The sequence below is a fragment of the Urocampus carinirostris genome, chromosome 20, assembly GCF_059441175.1.
Source record: "Urocampus carinirostris isolate Australia breed hairy pipefish chromosome 20, RoL_Ucar_1.0, whole genome shotgun sequence".
Lineage (NCBI taxonomy): Eukaryota > Metazoa > Chordata > Actinopteri > Syngnathiformes > Syngnathidae > Urocampus > Urocampus carinirostris.
Window position 1 is genome coordinate 20,791,396 of NC_142368.1, and position 11,909 is coordinate 20,803,304.

The window sequence follows — 11,909 nt, forward strand, 5'->3', positions numbered from 1 at the left end:
TTAGTTTCTAACCCTCACGCCAATCCTTTTTTGGAACCATAAAATAAGTTTTAAAACCCTTATCAGAAGCGCTAGCTCCTAACCTAAAAACCATGGCAAGAATTTCAAGCCTTTACAAACACTTCACCTAAAATTCAAACCTAGAGAACACAACATTAAAATTCAAGCACCCGTACCTACCCTGTATATTTAATCGGTATATTCCAATTATTCTCAGAGATGATGCATTTTGAAGACAGCCTGTCTTGTCTTTGGGCTTTGCAAAGCGTCTAGTCCCTGTGTTGTAGGCTGATGCAGTAGTGTTCGTTTTTTTTTTTCCACCAGGCGTAAAATTAAAATTGCAAAAAATTCATGAAGAAGACGCGAGTGGAAAGACCCTTATTCGAAGGTGTTAAAGTGAGTTGCAAATACAGTAAGAACTGGAAAAAAATGCAGTTCAATAGGGAATGAACAATCCATCTAGACAGGGTTTATGTGATATTTGCCAAGCAACACCCTTACAACAGTGAATATAGTCACAAAAGCAAAGTTTGTTTTTTGACAAAAATATGAAAGCCACAAGTAATACCATGCGTATTGTACAATGTGATACTCGAAATTCTGTAAAAAAATGTTTTATCCTGGGGGATTTAGGATCTAGACACCGTATTGCCACACGCCGCTACCTGTCAACTCTGAGGTCCTGCACATCTCTGGGGAGTGGGATGATGCTTTACATTTAAAAATAACGGAGATTAGATGCTTAAGGTGCTGCATCGGAGTCTGAACAGGAGGCTTCTCCCACTACTAGTAACCATGGAAACCAGTTAACATTGAGACCAAATTATTTTAGGCCCCCGGCACATAAAATAGTTAGAAACATATTTGCATAATTGTGGGAAGGAACACTACACATTCTGTGCCTAATTGGGAAAAAAATGTTTGGGAATACCTTTAAACAGTCACAAGGATTGTCGCCTTTGACGGCAGCCCCACCCATTTGTTCCCTCCAGCCAATTGCGTTAAAGCAAATTCGCATAGCAAAAGCGATGGCGGAAGCGTGTTGCAGATGCACATTCACTGGCTTTGCTTTAGGTTCTGTTATCTTTTCTTCTTTAAAAAAAAAAAAAAAACCTTACTACCAAGGATCTCAAACGTGATCATAGCACTTACCCTCGCTCGCTTTTCAGCCTCCAACATCTGCATGATCATCATGGTGTCCACATCTTCCTCGTCCTCCTCTTCCTCGTCCTCGTCACTCTGCTTGGACTCTTGCAGACGCTTCTGGAACTGCCACTCCAGCATTAGCTTGCGCAGACGGTCACTCTCCTCTGCAGTACGCTCAGGTTTGGACTGAAAGGGGGGCGGGGAGGCAAGTCATGTTTATTCTTAAAGTCTTTAATCACAAAAAGCCTCAAACGGGCGACACAGACCACCAATAAAGCATCACCTGTTCTGAAACCTAAATCAGGGCAACTTTTTCAAGTATTTTAGAAAGAAACAGTAGGTTTGATAGAGGTCTTTAGTTACATTGGCTTTCTGGTTCAATGTTGGATCATTTAACGTAGCTTTAATAACAGCGGACTTAAAAGTCACTGGAACAACAGCCAGAGAGGGATATAAGTTGATATTTAAAGCTAATGGTCCTTGGATTCTGAAAGATATTACTTATTTACATGGTCGTGGGGCTCCTCGATCAACCAAAATCTAATCGTTATTGCTAAGTGACGTTGTGCTATTGTGTAATCGCGAGGCACTGGATTTTAGACGGCAACTCTAACAAAACTCCCCAGAAGAGGGCGCTGTTTACTTAAATTTCACTTCCCAATAATCCTGTAACATTAACCTAAAATCCCAATCAAAGATGCACACAACAAGTGAAATTGAATTCTGTTGTTTAACCGTTTGGAGAATATGGAAGGTTTCGGTCTCTTTTTGAAAGGTAAGAATCTGAGGTTTTGTCCCAGACTGAAATGATCACTGCAGGTGCTACTGACATTGGGTAATCTAAATTGGGACACACAGAAATAGTAGGCCTTTATTTATGCCTGAATTATTTTTTGCAATCACATGCAAGTGAGTGTAGAATGGGCATCTTAGCTGGAAAACAACTCGGACAATAGCATGGGGTCTTACTAGGTCCCCGGTCAAATTTGATCACAATCTGAAAAACTAAACATTAGTATTTGACACATTTTCCTCTGGTTATGTTAGGGTGTTTCTAAAAGTGGCCATTTAGGGACACTAAAAGGACCAGTGATATCCAGTGACATCATACAGACACGTACTTGCTTCTCAACAGTCGGATGGCGAGTATCAACCCTTGGATGCAAAAGCGGAATCAACAGGGACCCCGTGGGGGTTGTTATTCTTCAAAATCTCAAAGTAAAATAAGTTTTAATATCATCGTATTGCTGTTGTTGCTCATAAAACGTGAACATAAAATGTTGATGACATGATGCCATTGGTATTTTATCTGTGTCTCCAATAATTTTCAACCCCCTTCATGTATGAGTGTATGTACTGGTATGGTAGGTCGTGCGTCCAATGGTCAAGTAATCCCCCGGGACACACTAGTAAATTGTGAAAATGTATCTTTACAAAATAAAAAAGCATGCTGTTGTTATACTGAATCTCCAAACTATAACCTGCAGCTTGTGTAACACACCGGGGTGTCTTTTACCAGTGTGTGATTTTTAACCAGCCCTCTTGTTACTTGTGGTGCTGCTGTTTTTGCTGTGCCTCAGTGCCTTTTGCCCGTGTGTGTTATCAACTCTTTCTGTGTACAATCTTCCCTGTTTCAACATGGACACGTGCGGCTTATCGTCAGGTGCGGGTAATGCAAGTACAACATGTGTTTCCTTTCAAAAAGTATTGGAGGCTGATTTATAGTCATGTGTGGTTTATAGTCTGGAAATGACGGTACTAATGATTTGCTCATGAGGTAATTCCTCACTATAACAGTTTACTTTTTTAAGGTTTTACGTCTTCACAAATTTGAATTGTGCACTGTGTTATGATTAGCTTAACTACCAATTGGCAGTACAGTATGTATTAATTTAAAATACACAGTATTTTTATTCGTTAAATGCTTGAGCCTGTTAAAATAGACAAGGTAATTGTATAATGGTACTGGTTCATTTTGGAACCTAACCATTGCGATAAACGAGGGATCACTGTATATTTAATACCTTATTTTTTGATGAGGCCGTTTAAGATGGCACTCCCAATAATCATAAAATATATAAGCTAAAGTAAAAATTCTGGTAAATAGTTCTGCTTATTAAAAAAAAAAATCGAAAACTTAACTGCCATTTCAGGCAATTTAGCTAAAAAAAAAAAAGGAAAAAAAGACAAGAAACTTGCTGAAGATTTTCAGCGTGCATTGTCTTAAAAAAAGGTCTGGATTATAGACATCGAAGATCCATTTAAAGGAGGCTGGCATTGAATGAGTTGAAGGTTTATGAAACTTTAAGGGGGCTCCTTCCTCCCATACCTGAAGCTCCTGGATCTCCTTGTCCAAAAGATCAACGATGTGGAGCTGCTGCTGCTTCTCGGCTTTCTCGCGGGCGTCCCGTTTCCATGGATCAGGCGAGAGGCTGTCACTGGTCAGCTCCTCCTTGCTGATAGTGATGTATTGAAGATCCCGCCGCTCGATGGTGCGAGGCTGCTGCTGGGGCAGGAGGTCCCGGATGACCGTATCCATACCTGCTAGCGTGAGTGAGGGGAGTTTAGGGACAAAGAACAAACGAGACAAAGCAGTTTTGCTTTTTAACTGAGCTGCAAAACATGGCACGATTGTCAAGGAATTGTTACGTTACAATAAAGACAGTAAATGAGCTACAATGAACGAGAGTATTTAAACAGTGGCACGATCAATCGCTTCATTCACAAATTGCTCAGGTCTTCATGACGGGTTTATCCTGGAGTGCCATGTCAAATGTCATTGTAAACGATGTTCACTATATTGTCCATGTCATGTTTATTTGTATAGCAGTTTTTCACAAGAGGTCTTAAAGGACTGCACAGACTATTACAGACTACAGGCCTCTTCTTACTTACACCATTTTATGGTGCACTAAAAATAAGAAAAAACCTGGAGGAACGAGTGTGACGTCCCTCTCCACCACTCCCCCGTCCCGGATTTTGGAACCTAATGTGTTCTGCCCCAAACAGCTGTGCTAAAAGTTAAAAAAAAAGAGGATAGGCATAGTGGAAAATATAAATGGTAAATGGTCTGCATTTATATAGCGCCCTTCAAGTGATTGACAACTTCCCAAAGCGTTTTACAAAATTTTAGTATATTTACATGTCAAATACTTTGATCAGTGTTAAGTTTATTCTTTTTTTTAATTTTGGACACCAGCAAGGGAGATTACATAGGATGCCAGTTTATTATTTTACTATAATAACACAATGTTGTTCGTTGTTTTGACTATTATTCAGTTTGCATCATTGTCACTATCGGCCAATCATGTGGCTGTTCTTAAATTCCCACGCCCTTTAAGGGTGGGTCTGCTTTTTGAAAGTTAGTTGACTTGATAATGTCCTCATTGCATGTTCAAAATTCATTAATGTCGTCTCTCCTTTTCGGAGTGTCCACTAAATCCATAAACTTGTCAAGCCATTTATAAAATGTTATTTCCTAAGGTCCGCTAGTTTTGGGGTGGAGACTCAGCATGCATTGAAGAGAGGGGTGCAATAAAATGCTGCCATCTGCTGGCCATAGGCGTTTTTAAAAGCTTCTTGGCTGATAGGCAGACTTGAACTTTTAATTTGGGAAACAAAAGGCAAATAAACTAGAATTGTTGTCACTGTGCATAACCTTTGGTCGTTAAGCAATGAGAATGCTCACCACTGATGCACCTACAATTTTAAAGACATGGCTACAAAAGTCTACCTGGAGGGTTGGAGGTGGGAGGTACAGCTGAGCGAGGCAGGCTGGCCAGCTTTTCAGGTCTGGAAGGCGGCTGCGGGGGTTGTGACATAGGGTATGCATGAGGGGGGCCCATGGAGGCAGGAAGGGGCGGTTGCTGCTGCTGGTGCGGGTGGTGGTGAGGCGGAGGATGGGGTAAGGTGCCGCCGTTGTTGTGAGGCTGGACCGGCATGACGGGGTTGGCCCTAATCTGGCCAAGCTTCCTCTCCTGCTCTCTCCTTTTCCTCTCCCTGTTATGATCAGACAATTTATATGTACCTCAGTGGTACCTCTTTATACGAGCACCTCAAAACACGAGAATTTCGATATACACGTTTTTTGGAGCAAACTTCTCGCTCTACGTCCTAGGCTAAATCCAAGCCACGAACAGTCACAAAAGCTACCAATAGAGACCGCTCATAGTCAGAGTCAGCTCATCTGGGTTGGCGCGTGATCAGATGCCTGATCCCGCCTACTTGTTTATATTATGCAGCACGTTTGTTTTTATGATCTTGCATCTGCTTTCTGTGAACCTATTCATGAGATCTGGAAAGGGAAATGGTAAGATGTTTGCCGCGAAGATAATGGAGAATGTCAAGGATTACGATCGGTCGACATCTTTATGTACGCTATTGAAACAGAAAGAAGTCATCAAGGCTATAAAACTGTCAAAGGGGCTTCACTGTTGTTTAGAATAGCAGACTACAATTCATGACCTGATGGAGAGACTTGTTATTGTGGATACGCAACATGGAGATTGCGGAATGATAGCGACACGGAGAGCAGAAGTTGCCTGCCTACAACTTCAGGTAGCGTCTGGTACAACTGAGGCGTGTTCAGGAGAGTGATCAGACATGTAGTCTCTTGTTAATCGCTTGCCGCGCACGGTTGTAATCGCTCACTGTGATTGCCTTACTGATCCAAAATGGCCGACGACATTTAATGAAGACACAAATTTTGTGTGCGAGATGTCAATGTGTATCAGTGTTGAGTGTATCATTATGAATCAGTGTTTATTATGAGTGAAAATAGACTAAAAGGGGTCATACCTGTCTTGCATTGTTCACAAACATTACCAGGCAATGTAAGACGGTATATTACATCGCCAACAGCACTCGTCAGGGTGAGATCCTCATCTTCTGCACTGTCGACGCCATGTTGGAAATCAAAGTAAGCGGTCTTTCTCCCGTGATTACTCGGGCACGCGAGCGCTCAATAGTCACTGGCCGTTCAGAAGCTAGCGATAGCTCGCGATAGCAATCACTCACTCTCCTGAACACGCCTCTGGAATGGATTTAAATGCCCACCATGGCCTGGGAAAATTCATGATTACGACTTGCTCTGTGACTGTGGTTTGGGATGAGGAAGCAGCGAGTGCAGGTTACAAAGTAGCAGAAGATTATTTTTTTTTTTGCAGAAAATAAAAACAGTATGTTGGGAAAAAAAATGTGTGTGTACGTTTATTTAAGTGTTACAGTAACTTTAATTTCAAGTGTACACTAAGTACTTACAAATCATCAAAAGTCGTGTGCCATCACTCGTCCCGCACCCTCCCTACTACTGCACCCACCTTCATTACAGGAATTCCCTCAAAATAAACTCGCATTTTATTTTGTTGGTATCGTCTTACTTATTCCTTTATTTTTTAATGTTTAATTACTATTTGAATGCGTCTTTAGTGATCAGGTAGCTGTGTCTTATAGTTTTTGAGGATGCTTTAGGGAGTTTGTGAACTATCAAATTAGTTTTTAATCATTTCATATTGGGAAAATTAGCTGGCTACACAAGCAATTCAAGCCACGAGCGTGATCCTGGAACGAATTAGGCTTGTATGAAGAGGTACCACTGTATATTCAATGTGTCTTTAGTTTGGAAGTTGGTCAAGAATGTGGAAGTGGTTAGTGAAGAAGAAAAAAAAGCTATGTGAGGAAAGATTGTGCAGATCGTACAAAAAGCTCAAACTTTAGGAATGTTAAAAAGAACAGCTGGATACTGTGCGGCTGGAGCAGTTTGAATTCATTTGTTTACATATCAAATAGTCTTGAATATCAGCAGATTTTTAAAAAATTAAAAAACAGTGTACCTCTCCTCTTCCAGGCGAGCTTTCTCCTTTTCATACCAACGCTGTTGCTCTTCGCGCTTCTTGCGGTCGGCGGCTTGCTGGGCCGATGCGGAGTTGGCGGCGCCGGGCGGAGGCGGCAGTGGCATTTCTGCATGAGCCTCGTACGGCTCGTAGGCATCTGGGTAGGTCGCCGGCGGCGGGGGAGGGGGCGGAGGAAGATCGGAGCGGGACGGCTGCTGGACCGAGTGCGGGGGTACTGCGTGCGGGGCGTTGGGTGTCTTCCAGCGGCCCGGGCCCGTCTTCTGGTTCTTCCCGGGTGCCGCCGCATAGTTGAGGTGCTCCTGGCTGGACGTGGACGACTCGAGGGAGGACGACACCTGCTGCTGGGGAAGCCAGTGGTCTCCTGCGATAATGGCAGAAACAACAAAAAAGCTTCTATAATAGGCATGTCCAAACTCCCAGTCACGGCCTGTGGTCACATTTGTACTGGCCCATGGCCTCTGTAAAATTAATAATATGCGGCCTGCAAATAATGTTGACCACGATATAAAATACGTTTGTAAAATTTTAATCGTTGTGTAATCCCAAAACACTGCTGTTTTCACAGATGTATTATTGTTATTTGAGTGATGGAATATTTGGCCAACCAGAATGTTCAAGTTTTAACAGCGCAAACCAATCAGTGGCAAGTTTTGACAGCACTAGCCAATAAAGGCAAGGACAGGTTTCCATGCATCATGCCACACATGAGCCTCTTGTAAGCAGACAGCAACCCTAACAAACTAATTGTCACTTTTTAGGGTCACTTTTTAAGTGCCTTCAAAGGAAAAAATCGAACGCCGATCAAAAGAACGTTTGTTTTTGTTGTTGACTACCGGTGGGCTTCAAAGGAAAAAATCGAACGCCGATCAAAAGAACGTTTGTTTTTGTTGTTGACTTTAATGACTAAAATAAAGTCACTATCTTTTTGCTCGCACATACTCTGTGCTATTATCCGCTGTTCCAATTATGATCCACAATCTTTTTGTGTTAATGGGCTGCTATAAACTGACATGAATTCTGCCACTCTGCTTCAACAATGCACGCGCAGCTAGGCTGCGTCACACTTTTTTACAAACACGGAAAGGGCTCTATAGGTACGGACGACAAAGATAAAATAAAAAGTATTTGTATGTATAAAAACAGATAAACGAGCCACATTTGGACTGGATATTGATTGCTCCGAAGCAGATTGCATCCAATCTTTCAATAGCTTGCTGATCTTCTTTATTTTTTTTTTAACTTATTTTAATCTATATTATTTTTCAGGTTTTTAGAGGATCTGTGTTTAAAAATTGGTTAAAATATTGTGAAGGTTTTTTTTTTACTATTCTTATTTTATTATTTATTTACATCACTGAAAGTTCATGTTTATAATTTATATTTTCTTGTTTTGCTTTTTCAGGGATTTTGTGTTGTTGTTTGACATTTAATCTGTCAATTGTTTTTTTGTAAATCTGAATATTTTAATTTGTATTTCTTTTTTTTTATATAAAAAGGATCCCCTGCAAAACATTTGAAATTACTAACTCCTAATTAGTTTGGTGCATAATTTGTAATTATTATTGATAATAGATCATTTAAAAAACAAAATTGGAATACAGCCAAAAGAGCCAGGTTTCTAAATAGAGCTGTTCTCTTGGTTGTGACCAACAGGGAGCACTGGCGCTTCACATGATAATGCCATAGTGACCGAGAGCGGGCAAACGGCGCCATTTTCACAGTCTTTTTTGTTCTTCATTTATTGTGTGGTCCATAGAGTCAGACTGACTAGAAACATAGAAATGGCAACAATTCCAAGCATTTTCAAGCACTTCACCCAAAGTTCAAGCAGTTTTCTGACCTTGAAAACACAATAAGCATTTTCAAGGATTTCAAGTACCTGTGTGATTCCGAAAGATCCTCAGCCCTACAGCTAAGGCAATCTCATGCCATTCATTCACTAGTACCGTATTTTCCGCACTATAGGGCGCACCGGGTTATAGGGCGCACCCCCAAAAAATAGTTTTTGGTCCTATATCTTCCATAGATACGGCACACCGGATTATAAGGCGCTACAATGGGAACGTCGACAAAACAGTCAGATGATTCAGTCAAACTGATTACCCCCTTAACATTCCCAAAGCTTGCAAAGAAGCAAATACGTGTCGTAGACACGTGCGGATGCGGTGTCCGTACGATGTCACTCAAATGCATCATTTCAAATATCATTCGGAAGGTTAAAGTCTTGGGATTCAAGAAATGCCAACCATTCCTTAGTTTCTATTTTCTTTTTCGCTCGCAACTTCACTGTGCATATGACAATAAACACTTGGAATTAAGTTTAATTCACTCAACTCATCACAGCAACATCAAGATCGTTCTAAAACAAGATACCGGGAAAATATAAAGCCGCATAGCTCACCTAAGTTCTCACGTATAATAATGATACGCAATCATGGTCTTCTTACAACCGTGAGTGTAGTAAATCCAGGAGAGTAAAATGTTTACAAATACAGACTAATGAAACATGTTTCTTTATGGCGTAGTTTAGCAAGCTTGCTATTCAGTTATCTTTTTCGGTCAATTGAAGAGTTTGTTTTGGCCCTCTAGCCAATCCGAGGCTCCGAATAACTTCAGCCAATAGCGATCGATTTAACTGATGATTGACACATCTTTTTCGGCCAATTGCAGGATTCGTTTCGGCCCTCTAGCCTATCCGAGGCTCCGAATAACTTTAGCCAATAGCGATCGATTCAAATGATGATTGACACATTGGTTAGCCAATGAAACGCCGGTATATAAATCCCAGCATACAACGCGGACTACTCCACGTTCGGGGGAAAATCGAGTCAGCGGCTGTTGGGTAAGTTGCGAGACCTTGCGATTTAATATTGAGTCATATATAAGGCGCACTGTATTATAAGGCGCATGGTCAGCTTTTGAAAAAAATTAAGACTTTTAGGTGCGCCTTATAGTGCGGAAAATACGGTACCTTATAAGACTGTTTCTATTGAAGGGAATTTTAATGTTAGAAATAGCGTAATCCTGACTAGTTCTTCCTACCTGGAGGTCCTCTTTGATAGTCCAGATCTCTGTGCTGGTAATCCATGTCTCGGTGTTGGTATTCCTGCTGGTAGTGCTGCTGCATACGTTCATCGGCCCTAAGAACCCCGGGCATAGGGTACATATCCTCCTGGTTGTGGTTGACGCGCTATGGGGAAGAGAGAAAGAAGTTATTAAAGTTATTTAAAATAAAAATTAAAAAAATCCACTCAGGTGTTAAGTTCTAGCAGTTCTTCATGAAGTTTAAATTCGAACCTGCATGCTGTTGTGGACATTGTCCACCGAGGGGAGCCGTTCCCTTTCCTCCATGGCCTGCCAGTGCTGCGAGGATCCAGGCCCCGGACCTACGACGCGGTCCTGGCTCTTCGATGCCGGGATGGTGAAGTACTCCCGGGCGTAAGTTTGGGTCGGGATGGGGTACGCCTCCGGGCGCGTAGGGGAAGGTGCATCCTGATGAAATTGTTCCATTTCAACCCATGCTACTCAAATGGTAATATTACGTGATGTTCTTTTCATCTTAGATCTCACATAAACAATTTTTTTTTAAAATGACTACAAATTGGAGGATCATTTTTATAATTTCACACAGCAAAAAAGGGCATTTTCAAAACAAAACAAAAAAATGCTAATTATTTCTTATTCATATTTTCAGAAATGGTATCCTTTTTGAGTAAAATGAAAAATAACCAATCCAGCAGACAGTAGCTCATTTTGCTCATTTGAAGTTATTTTTTTCTAACTGTAGTAGAAAAATGTTTCTTAAAATGAGCAAAATTATCTAAAAAGTCAAAGACAGTTTAAAAGAAATAAAATGTTTGCAAAATATTTTTATGTGATTTGAATACAAGATAAAAATATGTTAAACATGAAATAAATACACCTTAAATGTGCAAATAGGGTTTGAATGTATTTTTGGCCTTTCTAAAAAATATATATATTTTATCTTGTATCTCGCGTTTTAGAATCCTTCTGGGAGAATGATACAGAGGAGGGGATTCCGAACCCACTCGCTCAACCCAACTGATGGGTTGTGACCAAAGCGCCCCAATTCCAACCCCTAATGCCGAGCGCCAAGCAGGGAGGCAATTGACCAGTCTTAAGTATGACCCGGCTGAGGCTCGAACCAGCAACCTCCCAGTCTCGGGGCGGGTGCCCTATCCCTAAGGCTGGTCAAAAATGTGAATGTGTTCTTGATTCTAGCCACCTTCCACTAGGGGGATATGGCTCCGATATATATCTTGCATCTCAAACTAAAAACAGCCTATTTGCATAGCCCTTAATCACAAAAAGTCTCAAAATCAGAATTTATGGCAGAATATTGCTCCTATTAAGGTTTTATTTTCAACTGAGATTAGTAAAATAATAGATAACGAGCAAAAGTGTCTCATTTAACAGATGGTTAATTGTTTTTCTGATTTAAGTAGCAAATTTCTGTTTTTATCATAAAGAGTTAAAATATCTTAGAGTAAGATTACCGTTCATATAATAATAATAATAATAATTTCCTTTGTATTGTCATTCTTTGTAACAATGTACACAGAACGAAATGTCGATACACCTGACCCGTTGTTGCGAGTCGATGCAGCCGCAGCCAGAGGGCGCCGCCATTATACCAATTAGGTATGTCTCGGTCGGGGCGCGAACCAGCGACCTCCCAGTCTCAAAGCGGGCACACTACCATCTAGGCTACTGAGCTGGTAAACGTGACTTTCAAGTTTTTTTCTGCTATTAGAGTGGATCATCTTTTTGGGAATTCGCATAAATAATTTATTTGTTATGTTTTAGAGATTTAACACTATTTGCTGACCTTTAGGCAAAAGGGTCGATCTTGATGCACATAAAATCATGACGTTTGTCCACAAAATATTT

At 40.9% G+C, this 11,909-nt stretch overlaps 1 protein-coding gene across 18 annotated transcripts in view; it reads right to left on the reverse strand.

The window, feature by feature from the left end:
• Nucleotides 1-11,909, reverse strand: part of afdna (afadin, adherens junction formation factor a) — a 103,859-nt gene that overhangs the window by 18,787 nt on the left and 73,163 nt on the right. For 15 of the 18 annotated variants that reach the window (XM_088325539.1, XM_088325544.1, XM_088325542.1 and 12 more), the window contains 6 exons: nt 10,296-10,490; nt 10,041-10,188; nt 6,978-7,359; nt 4,880-5,145; nt 3,476-3,690; nt 1,153-1,332 (listed from right to left, as the gene is read on the reverse strand). In XM_088325539.1, coding sequence (XP_088181665.1) covers nt 1,153-1,332; nt 3,476-3,690; nt 4,880-5,145; nt 6,978-7,359; nt 10,041-10,188; nt 10,296-10,490 — 1,386 coding nt within the window. The remainder of the gene's footprint in view (nt 1-1,152; nt 1,333-3,475; nt 3,691-4,879; nt 5,146-6,977; nt 7,360-10,040; nt 10,189-10,295; nt 10,491-11,909) is intronic. The other 3 variants (XM_088325546.1, XM_088325538.1, XM_088325541.1) reach the window with 2 other exon arrangements.